This window comes from Squalius cephalus (assembly GCF_949319135.1).
Source record: "Squalius cephalus genome assembly, chromosome: 3".
In the NCBI taxonomy this organism is placed as follows: Eukaryota; Metazoa; Chordata; class Actinopteri; order Cypriniformes; family Leuciscidae; genus Squalius; species Squalius cephalus.
In genome coordinates this window covers 33845453-33869896 of record NC_137124.1, presented here as the reverse complement: position 1 = coordinate 33869896, position 24444 = coordinate 33845453, and the positions used below count along the sequence as shown (strand labels likewise).

The 24444-nt window shown below is 38.9% G+C and overlaps 1 protein-coding gene across 2 annotated transcripts; it reads right to left on the bottom strand.

Annotated features, from left to right (window-relative positions):
* Positions 1–851: 851 nt before the first annotated feature.
* Positions 852–22958, bottom strand: lingo1b (leucine rich repeat and Ig domain containing 1b). Of its 2 annotated transcripts, none has more exons than XM_079865661.1 (2): positions 22008–22958; positions 852–3678 (listed from the first exon to the last, which is right to left on the bottom strand). In XM_079865661.1, exons 1-2 carry the CDS (start codon positions 22017–22019, stop codon positions 1822–1824), a joined length of 1869 nt encoding a protein of 622 aa, XP_079721787.1. In that variant the 5' UTR covers positions 22020–22958; the 3' UTR covers positions 852–1821. The 2 variants fall into 2 exon arrangements, with proteins under 2 accessions (XP_079721787.1, XP_079721788.1); XM_079865662.1 differs by having other exon boundaries at positions 858–3675; positions 22008–22414.
* Positions 22959–24444: the final 1486 nt, after the last annotated feature.

The window sequence follows — 24444 nt, the reverse complement described above, 5'->3', positions numbered from 1 at the left end:
TGTATTTGCTCATTATTAAAGCACTGTGGGGTTTGGTCAATTGTTTGGGAGTCATCTCGGTAGAAAAAGGACAGGAAGATAATCTTACACAACTATCGTTTCCCATTTAAACATGAGGACTCTGTGCTTAGACTCCAGCTGGCACGTTTTCCATTATGCTCCTGTGAGAGATGATGGGTTGTCAGGTTGGTCCTATCCTGATTTGTGCGGTGGCTTTGTCCCTGGTAGCTTTGTCTAAACGAGTGCATTCAAAAACAAAAGCCTCTCTGGATATTTGTGGATTTGTTGCAACATGTTATAGATTACTTTAGAAGGCAAATGTGTGTGTGTGTGTGTGCGTGCGTGCGTGCGTGCGTGCGTGCGTGCGTGTGTGTGTGGTGGGTATTGGGAAATGGCTGGCTTTGAGTTGCAGGAAGCTCAAAATTATTTAACAGAGCAAATAAATACACAACAGTCTGTCGTTGTAGACTAGTTCTAGCAGATCGCACACTTGCGGATGCGTATATGCACTATGCGTATCCATTCTCAATACTCTAAATTTTTCTTTAGGGTCAAAACTAATGCATTTTGAGTTAATCCAATTACCAATTAAGCAGATTCATTAAACCTTAAACCTATAATCCTAGGTTGATTTAACATTTCAAATCCACTCTCACTAACGTTATGTGTTCTATCCACTAACACTGAAATGAGTATTTACAGAGAAAATGTTGAATAGTAATATGGTGTGTGAGGGAGAGCGAAGGTTTTAGCTGCACATTAGAGCAGCGTTGCAATAATCTTCCTGTGTACCTCACCAGCTCTCAATGTTTAATTCACAGAGCAGAGCAAAAGAAATGAGCAAAAACATTGAAGTATAAAAGCTTGTCATTTTAATATGTTTTACAGCCATCCATTGTCCCAAAAACAGCACTGTAAGTGTTTCAAGGGTTGTAGAACACATTTACCTACTGAGCAACTCCTGCCCCTTGAGAGTGGTAGAAAATGCATTATAGCATGACAAATTGATGACATTTTGATGACTAAATCAATAAAATTGTAAACTTTTCACCAGTAGGTGAATAAAAACTAAGGAGATCTGTCTGATGGAATAGTAGTTTAGTGTGAGTACAACCACAGGTCCAATAGTTTTGTCACATGTTCAGTCAAAGCAAATGGCTTTAAATTCAAAGCTACATCTGGCTTTATGATACTATGTAAGATGTCAAAATTGAAATCGCACCATCAAACCATATTTAATGATTAATACTTGACCATTGAGATATTAATGATTGTCAAGCCTAATCAATAAATCATTTAAAACAAATTGATCTCTTATAAAGAGTTGGTAATGGACATTTACAGTGATTTAATTAGACCTATACAATTTGCATGTATCTAGATATAGCACATGCACTCCAGTAGGCTCAACAACCAATAACGTCTGATCGGCTGCATTCAACCACTGTATTGCCCAATGTACATCGAAATCACTATGTACAGAAAAAGAGATAAGAGGACAGGTATAAATATATACCGGTCCTCTGTATTCTGGCTTTCGCACAAATTTCAACAGGACTATGTTTTTCAACACTTACCCAAACAAGTACACAGATTTTTGAAACCCTCAAATGACCTGTCTGCTTTCCCTTTGAGTACACAATCCCTGCGTGATTGATCTGTACAGTCTGTAAAAAAAATGTAAAAGGCTTTTGTCAGAACATTGTTCTTTTTTATAATTCCATAAGGGGTGCAAAGATTACGCTCTCCTTCCTCCCTCAAAGTAAGTCTGTTGTCAAGAACACCTATTCACGTAATGCACACACAATGGTGATTAGTCTTTTAAATCATCTTCATACTGATTTTGTGAGATCCCTCAGCAGGGCTGCTTTCTCCATCTATTTTCCGTGGCACATACTCAATTTCAATATTTGGCTTGGCATTGCCTTTCCCTCGACTCCAGAGGAACAAGAGCACCAGACAGAACAGCACCACTCCCAAGAAAGAGATAAACCCCATGGTGGTAGCGATGATCAGAGTCTTCATATCGAAGGGAAAGGGATCAATCGCATCAGTTCCATTGGCACTGTTATCATTGGGCTGGTTCGAGATGAAGGCAAAGGTCTTATTGGGCTGATGGGGCCAATTGGGAGAGTAGCTATGAACGTGTAGGTGAGCCAAACGGGTGTCGTTACCCCCTGCATTGACAGCAATGCATGTGTATGTGCCATTGTCTTGTATTTGGGCATATCTAACTTCTAGGGTGCCATCAGGAGACACCGACAGTCGGCCAATGGTTTTAGTAGTGATAAATTGCTTTTTTGGAGACTGCCACATAATCATGGGAGCGGGGTCTCCATCTGCTTGGCAAGGGAATTGGACAGTGGTCCCCTCATCCACAAATTTATGAATGGCTTTGTGATCTCGGATCTTAGATTTCTGACAAGTAAAGTAATTTGTTGGGAGAACATCTGGGAAGTCTTTAAACTCTTTACCCTGCAAAAACTCTGGCATTTCACAAGATGGCTGCTGGCGGTTGAAATTAAGTCTCCATCTACGGCGAAAGACCCAGAGGAGACGACAGTCGCATGCCAAGGGGTTGTCATGAAGAGCCAGTGTCTCCAGATTGCCGACCGAGTGAAAGGCAGACTCCTCTAAAGTGCTTAAACTATTGCTGGATACATTGAGAACCCGAAGGTAGTTGAGTCCTCTGAATGAATAAGGCTCGATGCTGACTAGACGGCCCCCAACCAAGTGAAAAGCCTGGAGCCTCAGCAAATTGTGCATTTTGTTGCCCTCCACAACCTCAATCGGATTGAAGGACAGGTTGAAAAATCGAAGGTAAACAAGGTGCTGAATGGCCACGTAAGGGACGGCAGTGAGATTGCAATTTGTGATGCTCAAGGTTGTGATGTTGAGTCCATGGAGGGACTTTGTGGTCAAGGTTTCTAAAAGAGGCCAGTTTGCTATCTCTAAGACTTTGAGTCGATAAAGCCTCCTGAAGGAAAAGTCTCGAATGATGTTGATGTTCAGATGCCGCAGCCTGAGTATCATCAGGTTGTGAAGATGACTGAAGGCCTCTGTTGGCACAGAGGTCAGGTTGCATCTTTCCATAGTGAGCTGCTCTAGGCTGCTGAGGCCATGAAAAGCTCTGTGAGAGATGAACACCAGGTCGTTGTCCCCCACCTCCAGCTCTTTCAGGTTGTAGAGGTCTTGAAACACGTTGTCCAACAAAATAACAATTTTATTCTCACTAATATCTAACCGAGTGAGGTTACTGAGGCCAGTGAAAACACCCTGTTGAATCAACTTCAGCTTGTTGTTGCGTAGTCCCAGAGTTCGCAAGCCAAGGAGGTTGATGAAGGCCCCTGGTTCAATGATGGAAATGATGTTCTCATTAAGCTGTAGCTCCTCCAGGTGTGGGTAATTGAGAAATTCCTCAGGGTTGATGGCTTTCAAGCGGTTCTTGCTGAGATCTAACAGTCGTGTGTCAATTGGAATTCCCTCTGGGAGGGAGATCAGCTTCCGCCGATGACACACAACTGAGCGCTCTTGGGCACTGCACTCACAGCGAGAGGGGCAGCCAGTGGCAGAGCCAGACAGCACGGTACCCAGCATCAGGATAAGAATAGGCTGCCAGCACGCCACCAGGTAGCTGTGCCCACTTGCCTCTCTGGCCACCATTTTGATGGTAACCTGCTGAGAAAAAGAGTAGAGAGATTGGGTCACAACATGGACAAAGTTCATTCCACTAAAACTAAAAAAAAAAAGCAAAGGAACTGAGAGACAATCATATTGCTCCTGTTCTTAAAATAGCAAGAGATGGTGTTGGAGAAAATGCTGACACTTAACAAATGTAACAGACTACTGCACTGGAACATGCTGCGTAAAGGCAACTCAGAACTTTGATTAATGATAGAACAGAGGCATTAAAAAGTAAACGACTGTATGAGAAAAAGAAAACAACCACAAACAACACTGGCCATAGAGAAGTATAGCCACAGATATATATATATATATATATATATATATATATATATATATATATATATATATATATACATAGAGAGAGAGAGAGAGAGAGAGAGAGAGAGAGAGAGAGAGAAATATGTTGGACATGTAACTTGTATTTTACATTCTTTTGATGGCTAATGGTATTTTTTTGCATTCTAGTGCAGAAAATACATTTTCAATAATGGCTTAGGACCACCTCAAATTAGTAATGATTTAAGCGTACTATTGTAGGTTCAATGCAACCTTGAGAATACACAAAACAGTAGAAATTGTAGTTACAATTTAAATAAAAAGAAACAATAATCAAATATTCCTTTCTTTTGGTTCTTTTTGGCACAATTTGGTTCTTAACAGGTTAAATCTAAATAAACTTTGGCTCACTACTATTTTACCTTCAAACTTTGCTTCCTAAAATGACTGAGTAAGCTCAGTCTTGTTCTCATAGCCTCTTTCAGCTATGTGCTTTAGAATTGTCGAGATCTTGGTTTAGGGCTTGTGAAGAGACTCGTGAAATATTTACATAAAGGAACTCAAGACAGAGAATTTGCCAAAATGACACACAAGTTGCATTCGAGGAGGTAAGATGTTGCTAATGGGACTAGTCAAATACAAATCATGTTGAGTAGACAGGGCAGCTTTAATAATTGATTAGGTTAACATTAAGTAGCTCCCATTTGTAAAGCAAGTGAAAGTGACCCAGAATTAAATACTTCTTGCATCAGTGAATTCAAATATATTTTTGCAAACTCAATGGATGCATTAATGATACTTTGTAGGTTCAACAGTAGAGTGCATATTTTAAAACACATGAATTGAAAATCTTATGTTTAGTCAACTTGTATTTACACATTTGCAATAGAATATCTCAAGGGCAGCTATTATCATGGCTTTTGACAATATTTTAATTCAATATAATTTTCCCACACTGAAAACTACAAGACACAGAAAGAGTGATCTCTGAGAGAAAAGTACAACACAACTCACAGGACTGTGAAGCGGCTTAGGCCAGACTAGTTTGATAGAATGAAACTGCCTGCAGAAAGAGAGTGAAAGTCTACTTAATGCATAGATTTGCTGATTCCATCTCTGAGTGTTGTCAGGTCGGTAATGTGCAAGATTCTTTTGAGTTCCGGTGTGAAATTAGGTGAATATTTTCAACGATAACAGTTTCATATTAGTGCTCCTCAGCTAGATCAAAAGGACCGTTACTGTCAAGGGTGCTTATCCCTCATTCATCTATCGAGTGTGATCTGCATACAGTCGGGGAGCAGAGCGATCAGGCTACTGTGAGAGAATTACTACATCGATTAAACGACTAGTGTGGCATGAAGAGGTGTGAGGGTGAAGGTCATGACGTAAACAGAGCTGCCAAGAATGGGATGTTTTAATCACGCTGAATCTATCTCGATCTTCCCCGGCTGAGCAGGCATCAAGCCTCCTGAGGCACAACAGGGTTGTTTAAACTGTTATCATGTGTGACATCTCCTGCGATGCAAATTTTAGTTCAATTTGCATGTCTCCTGAATATCTGCCAAACAACCACCTTTGACCTTTAACTATAATTGGGGGGATTTGTCTGCGGAGAGAACAGGTCAAAGGTACTGCCTCATTAAAAATTATTGACAAATTTGCTTGGTAATTTAAAAAAAAAGCAAGCAAAAGCAGATGGAAATCACTTTAAATTTACAGTGGGTCTCTGGTGTGATCACAGTTTTCCTAATTAAACATGGCCGTGGCTTCCAATATATAAAATGTTGTATTTTGTTCACTGTTGTGGTGTAACATAGTACTCCCACAGGAAGAAAATAGCTCTGCTCATGGGCAGAAATGTGTACCTGTTTTACAACTGATGAAAAGTGCACTGTAAACATTTGTGCTGTTATTTCTTGGCCTGCAATTTGCAAATGTTTGCCAATGGGCGAACTGAAAATGATAATTTCAATAAAAAAGAAAAAACTAAGTCTAATTAACATGAACCACAAACATTTTCTTGTTTTTTTTTTTCAAATTAAAATTATGGTTTACACACACACACACACGCACGCACGCACGCACGCACACACACACACACACATACACACACACACACTTTTCCATCTTTATTCCTAATCACTCTAACCTTTGTTTTAGCCCAAATGCTAAGGTATGCAAATGCTTTAAAACTAATTTGGCCTCTGTGGTCAACTGATGGCAATTGAAAAGCCACTACACAAAGTGTTGGATTTATTATCCAATTAAAAGATTAAATCATCGCTCAGGAAGCCCCCATTCTGTAAACATACAAATCAAAGTCTGTCAGGCAAGTATGAATAATTTATGAAGTAGGAAAAAACTGCTTCTCTCTGTTGCACTGCCAGAATATTGCATTGACGGAGTAATTCTCAATATAGTGAAATCACTCACATGGTCAATAGCTCATCTTATTAGTCAACACCCCCGCATGAATTTCCATGTAGAGAATTGTGTCTTTAAAGGCATATCTACCTCAGGGTACTTTAGTGTAACCAACCGTTCCTGGCATGGAATATATTCAGACAGAAATGTGTGCCTTTAGAGTGATTGATTTGAAGAAAAATACAGTAGTCAATGAGAGTCATTCTGCATATGGGAAAAGGGAGTAGCGTGCTTGTATTAGATTCTTAAAGTCGAGCCAGTTCTGTAACAAGCATGCACCTGACTATTAAAAGGCCATCTCTGTCATAAATGTCGTGTTCCCTTAAGAAGCAAATTAAATGTGCAGTTGTTTACATTAAAAGCGTGATATGTTCAGTATGCATCAACATTCCCATTTTAGAACAGCGCTAAGCATTCTCTTTGTTTAATAATTACTACCCAGCGTTCAGTCACACGACAGGCTGCTTGCCGTTTTAAAGTGGGTTGCTCTCCTAAGATCTTTTCGGTGGAAATTACATTTTCTCCTCTGTTCTTTTCCCTCAGTAACATGGGAAGGTCATACCCATTCAACCCTGCCCGCTAGCTCGAAGGGAAGAAATAAAGTTTATTTTAACATAGTGCTCCTCTGAGAGAGAGACCCTCAAATGTAATGCCCTATTTTGCCATATTGCAGCATCCACTGTGCCTCACAATCAACATGGCATGAGTTTGAACAGGCGAAATGCAGAAGACTGTTCAGTTAAGTTCAATCAGTCAATGAAATATGAGCAAGTTAATTGACAAGTCCATATCCGGTTCATGATGAAAGGGTGTGCAGGCTTGCTTTTCAATTATCGGTTGTCAGCATGTGGGGGGAATTAGCGAGGCTTCTTTTTCACAAGGTGTCTTCCGGCTGATGCCTCCTTCCTCTACTAATGGAGGCCTAGATCACTTTTAGATTACTGCACCTTCCCAACACTCATGAAGTTAATAAGTGTTGTGCTTCGAAGATTTGTCCTCTTCTTTGCTATTTGTTACTTTCAGGGCTATCTGTCAAGCTAGAGGGCAAAATCAATTCTGCCTCCAACGCTGGAAAACCGAGCTATTTATCTGTTTAAGCTAGAGACCCTCACAGAGAAATTAATGTTTAAGGTTGAAGCTCTTAGCAAATATGAGTATTTACCTTTGTCAACAGCAAACAATTGATTTTCAGGGACGTATTGTTTCAAGGCTTATTACACCGACGAAACTAAACGCGCCCGTCACTGCGATATCAAGATTCATCGTCATCTGAAACCACAGAAGATGGCTATCAGTTGAATTGATTTTATATTTTCATGTTACACCGCTCATGTGTATGAGTGCTCACTGGATGATATTCTCTCTCTCCCACTCATGTACAAATGTAATTCAACCCAAAGGTCCATCATCCTGCTCTCTCTCCCACTCCATCCCCTCTGTTTCATCCTGGCGATAACCTTGAGAAAAAATATCACGTCGGACCAGCTACGCAGCCTCTCTATTTTCTCTCCCTGTTCACCATCGTACTCTTGACCTTGGCGGTGAGCCTCGGCTTGACCAAACAAGACAAATAAGCAAAGCTTGGGAGTGACCCACTTGCAGATCCCTATTTATTTGAGTTTTATATTCAGTATAGGCCAGTAGTTATTATGAGTCACAGAGTGTCAAAATGATTGATGACCCTATAATTGATGATGACCTCTTGACCTGGGGTGACGTCTTGACATTTTTGCCACGCCCCGCGGACCACCCAAGTCGTGCCCTAGTGCTGACCTTGACCCCTCCATGCCAGTGTCACCTTTGACCTTGGGTATCCTCCGGGGCTGAAAATGATGTATGACCAGTGACTGGAATTAGGGCTGGGCGATAAATCGATTTTATCGATTATCTCGAATATGTAGTTCCAGCCTGTTCTCATCCCAAGGCGTCATATACTGACGCTTTTGACATTTCGTTTACATCCAAAGCACATGGCACCCTTTATCGTCAATATGAGACGCAGATAGATATGGGCCAGAAGGCGCCTCCTAGCGGTCTAACCCTAACCCTACCCCAGACCTAAACCTACCCATAACCGAACAAAGCTATCTGCGTCTCATATTGACGCTAAAGGGTGCCATGTGCGTTGGATGTAGACGAAATGTCAAAAGCGTCAGTATATGACGCCCTAGGATGAGAATGCGTTGGTAGTTCACGTTGATTTGTTTGAATGAAAGTTTTTCTTTTTAACATTCGCCGACGCTCCCCTCTGGGCTCCCGTAGTTCTGAACGGGCTCAGCCCTCCCCCCGCGCGTTTGCCATAGAGATACACAAACAACATGGCAAATGAACAAGACCACAGCAGCACAAGCACACCCGCCAAAAAACAACCGTTTTACAAACATTTACAAACTGAATCCGCAGGGCTGCCAACTGCCACAAATTCACTGTGAGACTCACGCATTTGTCACTTTTTACACGCTCTCTCACTAAACACATCCATTTTCTCACGCAGAGAAAAATTGCGAACCAAAGAGGACACTGACAGACAAGACAAAGCAGGTTACTTTTGCAATGAAACAAATTCTCAGCTCTCAGATTCTGTCAATTTAATTGCGAAATTCAAACAATGAACACCGTTTTGGCGCTTGTAAATGTGACGTGACAGATCTCTGACAGAGTTCAAGCGGCACGTGAACCGATCATCTGTTACTCTTTACTACTAGTTAATAGTAGGCTAATAAACAATAGGTGTGTGATCGAATGATCAATAGGTAATTTGAATGACGAATGATCAATAGGTAATTTGAAAGATACAGTTCAACTTACCGAAAATGAAATAAAATCGATCGATCAGTGTTTTTCAACCACGGAAAGAGGTCCATAAAACAGCTTGAGAACAATATGTCACATAACGTTACATTTACCTCATCAGGAAAGCCATTTAATGACCATAGCACGTTAGTTGGACTTAAAAGAAATTGCTATAGAGAGGAGTATTTTGCTAAATATGATAACTATATTACATATTTATTATATTTTTACCTATATCATTAAAAAATTAATTATAATGTTGTTATTATTAAAAAACGCATTATATTTAATTTGAGATGTTATTTTTAACCTTTAATAATAATAATACCAGCTAACAGGGCTCTGTATGTTTACAGCATTAGGTGAGATATATAATTTTTTTTTTTTGGAGAAAAATTAACATGTATCTACTGTACCTAATATTTATCCAAATGAATCGATATTGAATCAAGATCAGAATCAAATAATAAGAATTGAAATTATGAAAGCAATAATAAAAACAGTAGCATACCAGTCATTGTACCATGTAAACATTGTGTTGTCACTAAACTTAATAAAATTCTGTTCAGTTACCAAATGTTTTGACAATCACAATACAATACTGTGATGTTTTTATTTTATTTTATTTTTTTACACCATTTGAAGTAGGGGAAGAAAAAAAAATTAAATCAGGATTTTTTTTAGGCCATATCGCCCAGTCCTAATTGGAATGTCTATGACCTCGTGAGTATAATACGTCCATTGATTAATTTTGACTTGACTTGAAATCTTGACTTGAACTTAAAGTATTTTTATTTATTTATTAGGGGTATGTAAAATAATTTGAAATTTGAAGTGTCTCAAGTCATCTCACACATGTTAAATGTTCAATAATTTGTTAAGTTGTACCTGTGAGAAAATCACCACATAGGCCTATCTTCAGAGAGAGAGAGCAACAATGAAAACATTTAGAAGCTGTGATGCCTCAGGCTGCCCCCCATTGATGGGGTGCTCCTTCTAATCACCGCCACATCTTCAGAGAAAGAAGTTCATTGACAATCATTAATGTTAGCTAGCTTCAGGATATAGGGTGACAGACCAGATGAGCCTCTGTGCATCATGTCACAGCATATGTATTGTTAGTCTGCTAACGCCTTTCCAGAGCGAAAGTTTTGTTCGTACTAAATTTATTTCAAAGCATAATCATAAAAGTTTAAATATGATCTTTTAAAATGAAAAGATTGTTTAAAATAAATATTTAAAGTTTTTGAACAGACGTTCTTTAATACAAATTATACTTTAGGTGTACCATTAAACAAAATCTTCTAAAAGATTATTTTAATGATTTTGTTTAATGGTGACCTAAAGTATAATTTTTATTAAAGAACGTCTGTTCAAAAACTTTAGAATGTTGAAAATTTGAAAGAAAAAACTGTACTTAAATCTCATGAAAAGATTCAATCAGCATTTTTGTCCAATTTTTATGGGGGGCTTTCCATAGCCATAATGATGTTTGTACTGTAACTGCATATTCTATCCCGTACACCTGAAACACGACCATCACAGAAAACGGCATTTTTACATTTTCAAAAATAAATAAAATAAATAATTTAATATAATGACGCCGCATAAGTAAAGTTTGTCTTGAGCGAATATTTGATTGTACTCGTCTTAATTCAAAGCATGATCTTACTTTTTCTATGGTAGCTATGATCTATTGCAGTTGTATATTATTTTTACTTTTCTTGTATCTTCTGAACTATCCTTAATTATGGAAACACACAGGGTGAAACCCTTTACTGAGAATATACTATCGATTATCTACTCAAAATATATGTAGAATTTTAAAATGTTAGCATTTGTTGATGCGACAGGTTGTCTGTTGGCCGCATGAACAGACTTTGGGGAGAGCTTATGATACTATAGCAGGAAGTGTGCCCTTTTACCGCTTCGATTTTGGAGGCTTTTTTTGTTAAAGACCCTACAAGTTAGTCCTTAATTTCAGATGTGTAAATTACAAAACAGCATTTTTCAACCGAGTGAATCTACACATTCGTCGTATCTTCCGGGGTCAGTGGGTCTCCTGAGAATATTTAATTTCCCTCAAAAACCAAAGATTAAGCTAAATGGCACTAGTTTCCAGCTTTTTCTTTTATAAAATGTACTACAAAAAAAATCTACAAAGGTTCAATTTCAATTCATTTCCTAGCGAGTAAGTAAAAAATATGATATATAATATGTCTGATGCAATCAGTTCAATACAGTTCAACACAAAATGACAGCATTAAGGATGGTCAACGGCTTTAGGTCAATTGGTGAAAACACTGCATGTGTAAGGTAGTTTTCCAGATTTTCCCCAAAATCAAATATTGTATAACTCTTTTCAAAGGATAATCTAGTTTAAAGTCAGAATAAAACGTTAAAACCAAACATATCTTCATTCCTGTTGTGTTCTGACACACAATGCCATTAACTGGTTCTTTTTGTTTTATAAATTTACTTTTCTTATTTCTACAAATATCAGCCTGATAAATATGGACTTAATACACAATGAAACGAGATAATCATGCTACCAAATATGTCTGACACAAAGTTTTAAAATACAACTAAGCCATGATAACAGATGATTTCTTTTTTTGACAGATCTACGGAAATGCATGTTGATTACTAAGTTTCAGGCATAGTGCAAACATGCAATGTTCGAGAAAGCTAATACTGGTGTAATCTTTGCGAGGTCTCACGCACAAACGCAAAACTTTGTGTTGGGTGATCCAGGCATAGCTTTACTAAAAGAAAATATTATGGAAGTCATTTTCAAACTGTAATTATACCATATTTTATTTATTAATATTATGGTTTCATGTTGATTTAAAGTTTTTGTTTGTTTGTTATTAACTAATACCTTTATCTTTTAACTAACACTTCAACATCCAGCACAAAATTAAAGAGATGAATGAGCTAAGGATGTTCTCTGACCCCAAATAAACAGATAATGGAATGCTCACAATCTACAATATACAGATATTCTCCTACTTAGTATGTGTGTAAATAGTTGTGCGTAAATCTTTGGGTGCATTTTTACACGCCAACATATTTTGTCACACAGTAGTGATGCAAAGTTCCACACTCTTGTAAAGCCTATGGACTAACTTTAAAACATAATGTTTATACTGGAATCACATGTGTCCAAAACATCCGTGTAAGATTCAAATGACCAAATCACTGAGAAAAGAGGGTTGAAAAGCACCGTTTATAATAAATACACAAAAGTTTGCAAAGTATGGTTTTATTACTCCACTAGATTTAGTCATCTTGTTCAGATAGCAGATGCCACTGTCTATCTATGATGTGGAATCACACAAAGTATTAACACGAAAAGTAAGTGCATGCTGTTTTACACTTAAACTATTAAAACAGAATCACATCTGACTATTGCACTGAGAGATCCATATTCATTAAAGCTTGAGGCTGCTAAACAAAGTACCGGTAAAAACTGCAGATAAAATTGCACAAAAGTAAATTCTAGAGATCAACATGCTAAAAAGTAAATACAACATGAGCCATTTAAAACAAATACAGAAAAGCCACTTGTAATCAGTTTTGCTTGTTTGTAATTGACATTTAATATACTAGTCGATTACGCTGTTTACATCTTGTTTCTTTTTCTTTTTGTACAGTTTGCATGTAATTGACAGTCCTTCTACTGTTTTTCCGTTACCTATAAAACTATTACACTTCAAACTCGTCTATTACACTTAAAAATGTGCATTTCACAGCAGTCATAGATACACAGTTATTCTGAGTATGTCGCTAAACAACAGTTAAGCTAATGGATTACAGTTGATAAGGGGTATTTTTACGTGAAAGGTGGGATGATTCATTTTTTATTCTGTCCACACCAATACTTTGACACCAGAGTTTTAGGCATCTGTCTTTTAGGCCCGATCCAGAAAACTGAAGTTGTTTTTTGTGTCTTAATAAGTGTTCCTTTTTTTTATGAAAACATGTGGTAAGCAGTTTTTGGCCTCATCAACAGAATGCCGAAATGTTTCAACATATCGTAAATTTCAATTGGTAGATAAATTATCTACCTATTAAACCTAACTATCAACAGTTATATGCGAAACAAGCTCAGTCGTATTAGAGTTGGATTCTTGTTTAAATTGAATATTGTTATTGAACCGCATGTTTAACAGTGCTAGTGTTCTTGGCCTCATCAAAGTTCACACAAGTCACAAAGTTTTCACCCGAGCCTACCGACTCTGAAACAAGACCAAATATTAGCATGTAACATTTTGGACACCTTTGTTTTTTATGCATCTTTGATTTTGTTTGCATTTCTTCTGAAACACACCGTTTTGAAATTGTTTACCAATTTTTAACATCACCATTCTCAATCTATTGCAGCGTGTCTATTTTCCTTACACTTTGAAAAACAAACTTTGAAAAACAACTATGTTTTCCTAGAATGTCGTCAGCTGGTAGACATTTCGGTAACACTTTAGAAAACTGTTCCTTCATTAATGAATAACTACACAGGAACAAATGAGTAATGCCTTAGTAACACTCTAACTACTATTAACTAACAAGAAACTCTGATTAACGAATTAGTAAGTAATAGCGCTCAGTCGGATGTGGTAGTTCACTATTAGCTAATCAATAACTACTATTTTTCATACCTCACTCAAGACTATAAGAACTACTATATACAGGTTAATAAGTAAGGAATAATTGACGACAGGCCGTTGAATTATTAGAAAAATAATGCACACCCGAGGTGGTAATGCGGTCACGACGCGAAGCGGAGTGGCCGTTCACCTCGGGTGTGCATTATTTTTCTAATAATTCAACGGCCTGAAGTCAATTATTCCGCTTATACTACAGTTACCACACCTCGAAACATTGTTCAGATTATGTATTTCAAGACGTTTGTTAAGCTTTTGTCATTAAAACGCTCTTGTATGTAGGACTAATTTCTTACGCATCTAATTCAATGCCTCCGTTGCTAATTCCAAAACGTCATTTTAGAGTTAGTAACGGAGGTTTGAGCCACTGATAGCAGACTAATGCTGGGGACACACGACTAGCTGACACATTCTCTGACTGTTTTCATCGACTGCAGCAGATTTTAAACACCGACTTTGAACACAGACTGAACGCGCTGAACGCGCGTTTGGGGCATTGTCAGTCATAAGTATCAAATTGCATTCATAACCGGCCTTAAAGTGTGTCCCCGGCTTTATGCAGTTATTAATGCAGTTATTAGAGAGAGATGTTGCAATAATGAGACAGAAAAGCATGTGCGTCGGTATTATTAGCCTATTTATTTATTAATTTAATTCGTTTTAATTAATTCGGTCATTCTTTTTTTTTTTTTTTTTTTTCATTGACAGATGACAGTAGACTATAGCCAAATAAATGAAACACAAAGCCCTTTTAACAAGTGGGCCTATAAATAATTATTTATTTATTATTATCTGCAATAAAAATCCGTACTGCAGGACTATCCATTTATTTAGCCTATATTCAGTTTAATTTTCTATTGATTATAATATAGACAGGACTATATACTTTATTTATTAAAATTAAACTGCATGTTTCCATTGATTGTGAAGCTAGACATTGAAAATTCCAGATCAAGCGCATGCGGCTAAATGCTTTTTATTGTTATGAATTGTATCCTATTTTCCGTTATTACCGTTAACTACGCGAAGTGATATGGAACTGTAATGCGGTCAAGACCTGCCTGGAACTACTTTAGCCGTGCGTTTCCCTGAAAATAATGCACACCTTAGAACGTTCGTCAACCAATCAGATTCAAGCATTCAACGGCCCTGTAGTATAAATATTTATAATGCACAATGTCTAATATGGTAATGGTAGCCCATTAGTAATGAATCAAGTGTTACTACATCATTCTAAAGGAACTACTAACAATTTGGATCAGTATCTAAAGTGAAAATCATGATAACTACCTAATATTGACTGAAATCATTGTAGGCTTTTGTAAGGTTTTGGATAGTAATGAATCAAGTGTTACTACATCATTCTAAAGGAACTACTAACAATTTGGATCAGTATCTAAAGTGAAAAACATGATAACTACCTAATATTGACTGAAGTCATTGTAAGCTTTTAAGGCTTTTGTAAGGTTTTGGATAGTAATGAATCAAGTGTTACTATCTTTCTAAAGGAACTACTAATTATTTGGATCAGTATTCTAAAGTGCAGATCATGGGAACACACTAGTAATGACTAAAGTGTTACCAAATCCATTGGAAGGAATGGCTATTCAAAACCTTACAAAAATCTCAAAAGCTTACAATGACTTCAGTCAATATTAAGTAGTTATCATGTTTTTCACTTTAGAATACTGATCCAAATAATTAGTAGTTCCTTTAGAATGATGTAGTAATACTTGAGTCATTACTAGTGGGTTACCATTACCTTTTATTATAAATTATGCATTATTCATGTTAATTATGAACCTGTAGATAGTAGTTCTCTGGGAGGTATGAAAAAAATAGTAGTTCTTGATTAGCTAATAGTGAACTACTACATTCATCTGAGCGCTATTACTTACTAATTTGTTAATCAGAGTTTCTTGTTAGTTAATAGTAGTTACTAGAATGTTAATAATTCGTTACTAGTTTGTTCCTGTGTAATTATTCATTAATGAAGGAACAGTATTCTAAAGTGTTACCGACATTTCTTGCGTATGTCTATCTCACACCTATCGCAGTTGTTGCCTGCACCACCTAATACAGCAGAAGAAAACATTTACAAGAGTTGCGAATGTGTAATTGAGAAATAATTATATTTTCAAATCCGAAGACTGTTTAACTATGGATATTTTCATTGCTTCTCAGTTTCTGCATCCTACATTCATACTTTTTAAGTGCACTGGCTTTATTGTGAACTGTATGTATTCCAATTGGCACTCTGTAAACACAAATGAGTGCTTCATTCAGGGATTTAACTTCCAGTTTAGATACAACAATCATGAAAGAACAATGTTTTACATAGTAATTAATAACTTGTGTTGATCTCCAGAGAGTTATATACTTTGGGGGAGAAAAAAAAAACATTTACAGTAAACAGCAGGGTTTTTGTGCTGTTTTTTATTAAAAAAATTCATGATTCATACATCATAAAAAGACTCTATAGATATTTCTACTCATTTGAAATGCATAAATATAAACACAGGAAGAATAAACACAAGAGAGAAATAATAAAAATGGGCTGCGTTTTGAGGATGGTCCGATGTGAGCCACACGCACAAAAATATTTGGAATCACAGTTATAAAATGTTTAATTTTGCTTTTATTGTTATTGCATTATTTTAGAGATGGATTAAATAATGATTCATTTGTGCTGGCAAATGATACCACAAAGTATAATGTTTTATAATAGGCACAACAGTCTAATAGAAAGCTACTGTGAGTTGAAAGTAAAGCGAATATAGAGTGCAGCAACTAATTGGATATACTAGCCTGAGGGAGTTCATTTTGTTCCTTTTTCCTATCTATTTATTCATCATCCCTTTCTTTCTGCCTGTCGCTCTCTTTTTCTCCCTCTCTGGTATCCCTGATCACACTGAACACATTTCACAGTATGAAGCGAATCAGTGGTTAACAGCTATCTAAATATTCCCAATACATAAATAGTTATCTGCTAAATTGCTGGTAATTAGTTGTCTGCTCTCATGCAATCTGGTTGTGAAATGGCACGGGTGACCCATTTGCTCTGTGTCTGTAATGTTCAATTCATTTATACCCAGAGAAATATTTTATGGATACAGTTGGAGTCAAATTCGCTCGCCGAAGTTCTAGGAATCATTGGCAAAACGTGATTTCACCAACATCTTTGTTGATCCTGGAACAACATTCCAATCAACCAATCAGATTTGAAGGACAAGTTTAGAGTTTACAGTATGTCAAGTTTAGGCTTACAACCAGGGTTAGGTGGTTCTCCATCAGTGTTATTCACCTATCATTTCCCTCTGATTTTAGGGATAAATTATGGGTAGGGTTTAGGGGTAGGATATGGTTATGTTTAAATGTTCAGACAGGAATATTGTCCCAGGATAAAAAAAAATATGTTGAGCCAGGAACACGTCTAAGGCTACGTTCAGACTGCAGGCAAATGTGGCCTAAATCCGATTTTTTTTTGCTCATATGTGACATATGTGTGAGATCTGTTTTTCTAATGACAGTATGAACAGCACAAACCACATGGAATCATGGAATTTTCGATTCTGATTTGTGCCACTTGTGATCACAATATGTGATACTAAATCCAATACAGGTCAGATGTTTTGCAACGAGACCACAGTCTGCAACAGTCATATCGGAATTAATGCGACACTCCAGAGCATTATTCGTCACAATTGCAATGGCTCATGGGAGTCACTTCAAAGATTTTACATAACCAAAGTTATCAAGACAGTTGCAATAGGTAGTCAGTGAAGGACAGTGATCTGTCAGAGCTCACAACAGTGACAGCTCATACAAGCAAAACACAAGGGCTCGTATCATAAATGTTTAAAAACTCAGCTCTCTTTTTTCACATCCTCGTCTTCGTTTTTGTTTTTTATAATGTCTGCGCATAATTTCGCTGGCTTCCACGGCAGATCACACTTTAAATAAACGTACTTTAATGTCCTTAGTGTTTACTGCCGTATGACAGCATGCTGCGTGTCGTCTTTTTTATCGTTCTTTTGCGCATACAGGTCAGTTCAGGACCATGATGTTTGCACCGGAATCTGATATATGTTATATTTAAGACAACAATGTGAATAGCTATAAAAAAAATCGGATTTGAGCAATAATTCGGAATGGAGCACCAAGGCTCGCAGAGTGAACGTAGCCTAACTCGGCAAAATCAGGATGTGTGGGATCACTGTCAGATAAAACGTACTGTTTTATATCTGCTTTGCTTATGTTGTACCTATAGTATAACTGACTAGCATTCAAAGCATAATGGAAAGATACACTTTGTTTACAAATATTTCTGGATGCTAGGTCACTGAAAATAGTGTTAAGGCAGCCCAAGTTGTGAGTAGCAAATCAAGTCACAACCATTCATCACAACATAAGCAGGTGTCTTTATCGGTATTTACAACAGCAGTTAATCAGTGAGGACCTGAGCCAAATCAATAATCAGCCCTGCTTGCCCCATATATTTGTCTTCTTCTTACCCCACACAAACAACTTCGTATACCAAATCAGCTTGGGTTTTAAGCCTACGGATTCAGCATTCAAAGCAGAAATGCATCTTCCAACTGTTTGCTTCTATTTGATTCCTCTCTTTTGATCTTGTTTTTTGATGACAGTAAGATTTAGATCAAAGCCCAAGGCTTGGAAAGCTACATTCCACTAAAGGAAAAACTAACATGAACCTTGATGTCGAAACATAGAGAACTCTAGACTTATTGAAGCGACAATGTCAAGCACTGCGCTGAAATTTATACCATTCAAACAAAGGGTATGACTAAACTGTCAAAGCGAGGCTTTCGCATTGAGAGGAATATTAAATGGACACTTTGTATATGGAATTCAGTATAGCATGCTGTAACAAGACTATAGAGTGTCTTTTTACCTGAATACATATTTCCCATGATTTTTGATTGTACTCTAAAAGCATTTAACTCTGAAGCAAAAATGAAAAGCGCCATATAGAAAAGACGGCTCAGACCGGGAGCAACATTGTGTTACATTGTGCCGACTGGTGGCCTGGAAGCTTCATGCAATCATAAATTGAGTAAATGACATGAATGTTTCAACTCCAAGCATGGTTGAGATTGAAATAAGTTACGACCTGTCATCCGAATATTGGTCTTCTGACTAACTGCCGATGGAGCAATATGTGATGTTTGCAGTTTAAATAAGCATCCTTCACTCTCAGAAAAAAAGGTACAAAAGCTGTCACTGTGGCAGTACCTTTTCAAAAGGTACACCTTTGTACCTAAAGAGTGCTTTTAAGTCCCTCAAAGGTACATATTGGTACCAAACGTGTACATATTAGTACCTAAATGGTACGTACATATTAGAACCCTTTTGAAGGGTACTGTCCCAGTGACAGCTTTTGTACCTTTTTTTCTGAGAGTGTTCAAGGGCTGGTAATGAAACAGATGCACTGTGTTTCTGTCTCTTACTCTTAACAATCAAACACATCTATTCTTTGTAAGCTGCATCGAGCATGTTCCCTCTTATCACTCGGCTGAAACATTATATGTTATTTCAGCCCATGGTCTGGCTAAATTTCCAAAGATACGGCTGCTGTCAGGTTCCTTGTCATGGTGCGAAGTCTAATTGGGCCCAGTCCCATGTCAATCCTCCCCTCAGCTTTCCGGTAACGGTTAATAATAATTCCATAAAGTGTTTTTCATTCCTCATTAATGCTCTTGAGATTCACTTTAAATTCACAGCTACCAGCAGGCAAAGCTGGTAATTACTCCAACCACTCTTCCTCTTTTAAACACAGGGCTCTTTGTTTTGGGTTTAATTGAAACAAAAGAAGAGAGAAAATGTGGAGAGAATATAGGACACCCGTAATCCCAAAAGCAATCTAGCTCAAGCTGAGCTCCTTGGAGTTCTTTATCAATGGTTCTATTAGGAAGGGGCTTATCTCACGAAATTAGCCACGGGATAATCAGTCTCGAGCTTCCTGAATTATGCTAGCATTGTTCCTCTGACCACTCCATCCGAGGCTAATAATTTGATTACTCTGACTGATACAATCAATGATATCTTCCTCTCGTCTTTCACGAGGCGCACATTTTGCAGATGATGGGTGGAGATACGACACCAACTTCTCCAAAACGACAGATAGCATTTCTTCAAAGATGTAAACATCATTTTCATTCACATGCACACGTAACCCTTAGAAACGGGGTGGCAGTAAAGTAAGGCATGGGCCTGGTCTCATATTTTTCTACTTTTTACACAAAGCTGTTATGATTAAATTTTAATGGGTGAGTCTGCTGCAGTGAAGCGACTCTGTGACCTTCTGAATACATTTGTGGGAGGCTGGAGTGAGTGTGCGCTGTCTGATATGTCACTCGGTCGCCTCTCACAGCAGCCTCTTGCTGGCTTTCCCGCTATGTACAGCCCTATTTCACTAGTCCCTCATTTTGTGTGACAGAAACGAACCGCTGCGCTGATGGCGTCCGATTCTTGCATCCCTTCACAATGAGGACAAATACACGCCTGGTCTGTCTATCTATGCCACGGCTGAAAGCAGGCCCTCGCTGAGTGCTTAAAAAAGCGTATAGAAGAGAATGAATAGGGAAGCAGAGTGGGATGTGGCAGGTTCGCAATCGGAAAGGATCTGAATTTCAATGATTTGGGGGATTTCGGCCCCTTTTTACTGCCTGGGCTGCATCATTTACAAAAGCTTTGAAAACGAGAGGCTGACAGGCACAGGGTCTAATCTATGTGTGAACCCATGGCACAGGAGTGTGAGGTGATGCAGTTCTCCTGTAGCACTGCCTTATCTTGTTTCATCTTCTGTTTGTTATCAGACTGCAGCATTATCATAATGGCTATTACCACCAACTGAGAATCTGCTCGATGGGGAGATTGCCTTTTAACACAATCACTGGAATACTGAAACATATCTCAATGTATAGGCTGTCTTATTTGTATCACTATTCAGTGCTGAATTTTAAGCCATGGCATTATGTTTTGGCCTGGATTTCTCCGCTGGCAGCTACAGCATCTTCAGAATGTGGCCAGGATACTGTTGCCATGCAGTTGTTTCATGTTCCAGTCTTCCTATCCAACACAAGCCTATATGCATATTTTAGATGCATTGTGTTTTGACTGATAACCCTGTGTTCAGGCGGGGAAAAAACAGCAGGAGTTTTTTGCAGAGCACATGGTGGATTTGAATCTGAGAATCGGCTCACACCTTGTCTGAACATTTTTGGCCTCTATATATGATGGCTAATGATATAAAAATGTATGTTTTTTTTTTATAGATGTGCACTGACAATGCACATTTAAATAAGAAACTATGGATAGAGGGATCTGACAGCTGTAAAGGAAACCAATGAGAACACTGAGATAACATGAATCTTTGATGTATCCTGTAAGGCTCCTCTTAATGTATTTTTGACAGCTTGCCAAGATTAAGAAATGAAGTGTAATGTTGTTATTCCTTTAAACGCCACATTAGCTGCGGAGGAAGTTGCTTCCAAGCAGTAAAAAAGGGAGATAGGAAAAAGAGAGCAAGAAAGAGAGAAATGAGTTAGTAAGTGTGTGAGAGAAAGTGAGAGAGAGAGAGAAAACAGGCAGAAAAGAGGCTCTATAATGAGGTCTGTGAATTAAAGACTCAAACGCATCGAAAGCAATACATTATTTTCTTTCATTATGCATCCTGTAAAATAAAGACCCTTGAGGTATAAACCATGACAACAGCACCAAAAATACACTCAGAAGTCTAGCATACATACAAGCCTGCACCATAGACAACATGTATTATAACCTGGCCATGGAGAAATACAAAAAAAAAAAAAAAGAGGGGTGGGGGGGGTGTAGGATTGAGATTTTTTTTAGAAACATAGTGCAGGTGAAAATATGCATGAATGCTTACACGGACAGATATTCATTTGTAGCAAATGACCCCCTCCCTGTGCATTGACAGTCCACGGTATTTGGTCCCATGTCCGATTAAGAAGCATTATTCAGCATCTTTCTCTCCTGAGCCTGTGCACTATCCATCTCGGACACATTTCCCACCTAAAATTCACAATTCCCAAAATTCTCATATCCCCTTTTCAGCCCTTTACAGGATCTCGGAGTTCTCAAAACGCTTATCTGGCACTGAATGCAAACTGCTCTTACCAGAAACGTCATGCGGTGGAGTCTAAATTTGGCATTTCCATTCTGCCGGAGTGCAGCTTGGATCCGAATCGCTCCAGAGTGGCAGGGTGGCACACAGGAGGCCTTTGAAGAATTTCATGAGTGAGAGGAAAAACAAAAACGGCAAACAATTCCTCAAAGCAAGCAAAGGGTCCAGAAAATTCTCAGAGTGTGGAGCACGAGCAGCTACAGTCCACAGAATACATGAGAGTCTGTCCCAGATGCAGGCATGCATGTAAACAGGAGTGCACCCGCTCACATATATGCCATACCCAGCAGAGCGAGAGCGCGAGTGAGGGAAGAAAGATGGAGAGGGAGGAGTCGAAGCTGTGCAAGGTGGAGGGAGGAGCTGTGGCGCATTGAGATGGAGAGATGGAGGAGACGGAGGGAGGGGGGTGAGAAAACCTAAGAGTGGCAGGCAGAGACGGATAAGGAGTGAGAAGGAGGGGGGAGGAAAAAAGAAAGCAGCACAAAGCTCAAAACAGGGACAATGTAACTAATGAAATTCAATTCTCCTGTTCATCAGACCGACTGCAGCAGGAAACAGGAGCAGGGACGGAGGGATGCCGGCATGGGGGGTGGGGGGTTGACACAGAAATTTGAGTATACCTTTGTGAAACCTGTCTCTACCTCACTGTCATCCTGTCAGAACATGGCGATTAATGCCGGGCTTTTATGCAAAAGGCAGCGTTCGTCAAAAGCAACCGGGAGCTGCAATGTGACAAATGGATGACTCATGGAGGTAAACAGGCAGGGTGGATAAACAACAGCCAATGGAGAGAGAGTGAGAGAGCCGGAGACACAGAACGAGAGAGAGATGAGGAATTTGGCCGAATGGGCTGAGTCTGCTTAGCCAATAGCAATAGTGAACTGCAAGGTCAGTCTATGGGGGATTCGCCCTGCGGGATATAATCAGGTGTAAATCCTTGTAAGTCCCCACACCATTATACTAAACAATAAGCAAGAGGCGGTGGCGCGGCAGGTAGGGAGACGTGCGAGATTACTGGTGGTGGGGGGGGGATAATCAAATGCAGATTTGATGGGGGTGGAGGGGAAGGGTGATGTGGAGCACGAGGCACAGGGGTTGTTAAGCAGCACAAACAGACTGAAGAGGTGCCTCAATATTCCTCTGAGCGAAAGGGCAGAGGAGGAAGACGAAGAGCAGCAGAACCGGTGTGTGAGGGATTTATCTCCGCACAGTACAACCAGATCAAGGCACGATCAGGGGGAGTGAGAGTGTGCGTGTGTGTGATCCGTTGTGGATCTGTCCTAGACGTTTTGTTAATGCTCTAATCTTCCCATGGAACACCAACGCAGAGCTGGCAATGGTGTGACTTATTAGATGAGCTGGTGTGTGGTATATGGCACCAGTCAAGGTTCTTGTGATAGAATTATCACTACATATTACAGGGCTGTGTGTTACAGCATTGCCAGTTCCAATGGGGCTTTTTTGAAATAATATTCGCTGCATGGATTCTCTGATCAAGCTGCTTTTTTGAAGCAGACAGACAATAAAAGAGCAAAACAGAAGAAAAATTGAATAATCAAACCAGAAAAAAAAAACAAAAACATTAGAACTGAAGTGCAATGGTAAGTAGTAGCAGACATATATAACTAACTTTTAATCTCCAATTTGTGCTTTTTGACACATTTAGTTCACAGAAATGACCTGCTTTGACCTGGCGAGACATTCTGAAAGTCTCAAGAGCCCATGAATCTTTCCTGTGTTGACGAATTTTAACTTACAGACAAGTATGTTGGAGCAGGTTGGAGCTAAACTACAGGAAGGTTGCACTCAAAGATGCCAAGCATACAAATGGCCTTAAAGGGTCATTTCACCCGTGGAGACATGAATGTGTATTGAAAGTGGGTCATTTATGTAGAAGCAATGTGAAATTATTTTTGAATTTGGAGCTTTCTAGACTGAGAAAAGCCAGAAAATGTATTTTTGGCTTATGTGGATGAAAGACAACAACTCCCAGAATGCACTTGCTTCGCTGCCCTACAAGGCCACTCTCAAGCCACGCCTACCGGTAAGACAGCGCTGCGCAGTTGAAAACAAAAACATCAAGGCAAGGCTAGGCTACGAGTGAGTCTCCGTGACGAGTTTGCCCAAAATGTCCGGGATTCGGCTTTTGCGTTCTACAGTCGCCATTCATCATGTTTACTGTGGCGAGCAGGACGAGGCTGAGGGGCGCGGGAGAACGGCGCGAGGCCGGTGGCGTGATTACTGACGACCGACACCTGTGAGGCACTGTTCTCGTATCTCGCACGGAGGAGCAGGTATTTTCTTAGCAATGGTAAAACACACATCAACCGATCACGCCACCGGCCTCGCGTCTTTCAACCGATCACGCCACCGGCCTCGCGTCTTTCTCCCACGGCGCTAGCCTCGTCCTGCTCCCTGTATTACTGTGAT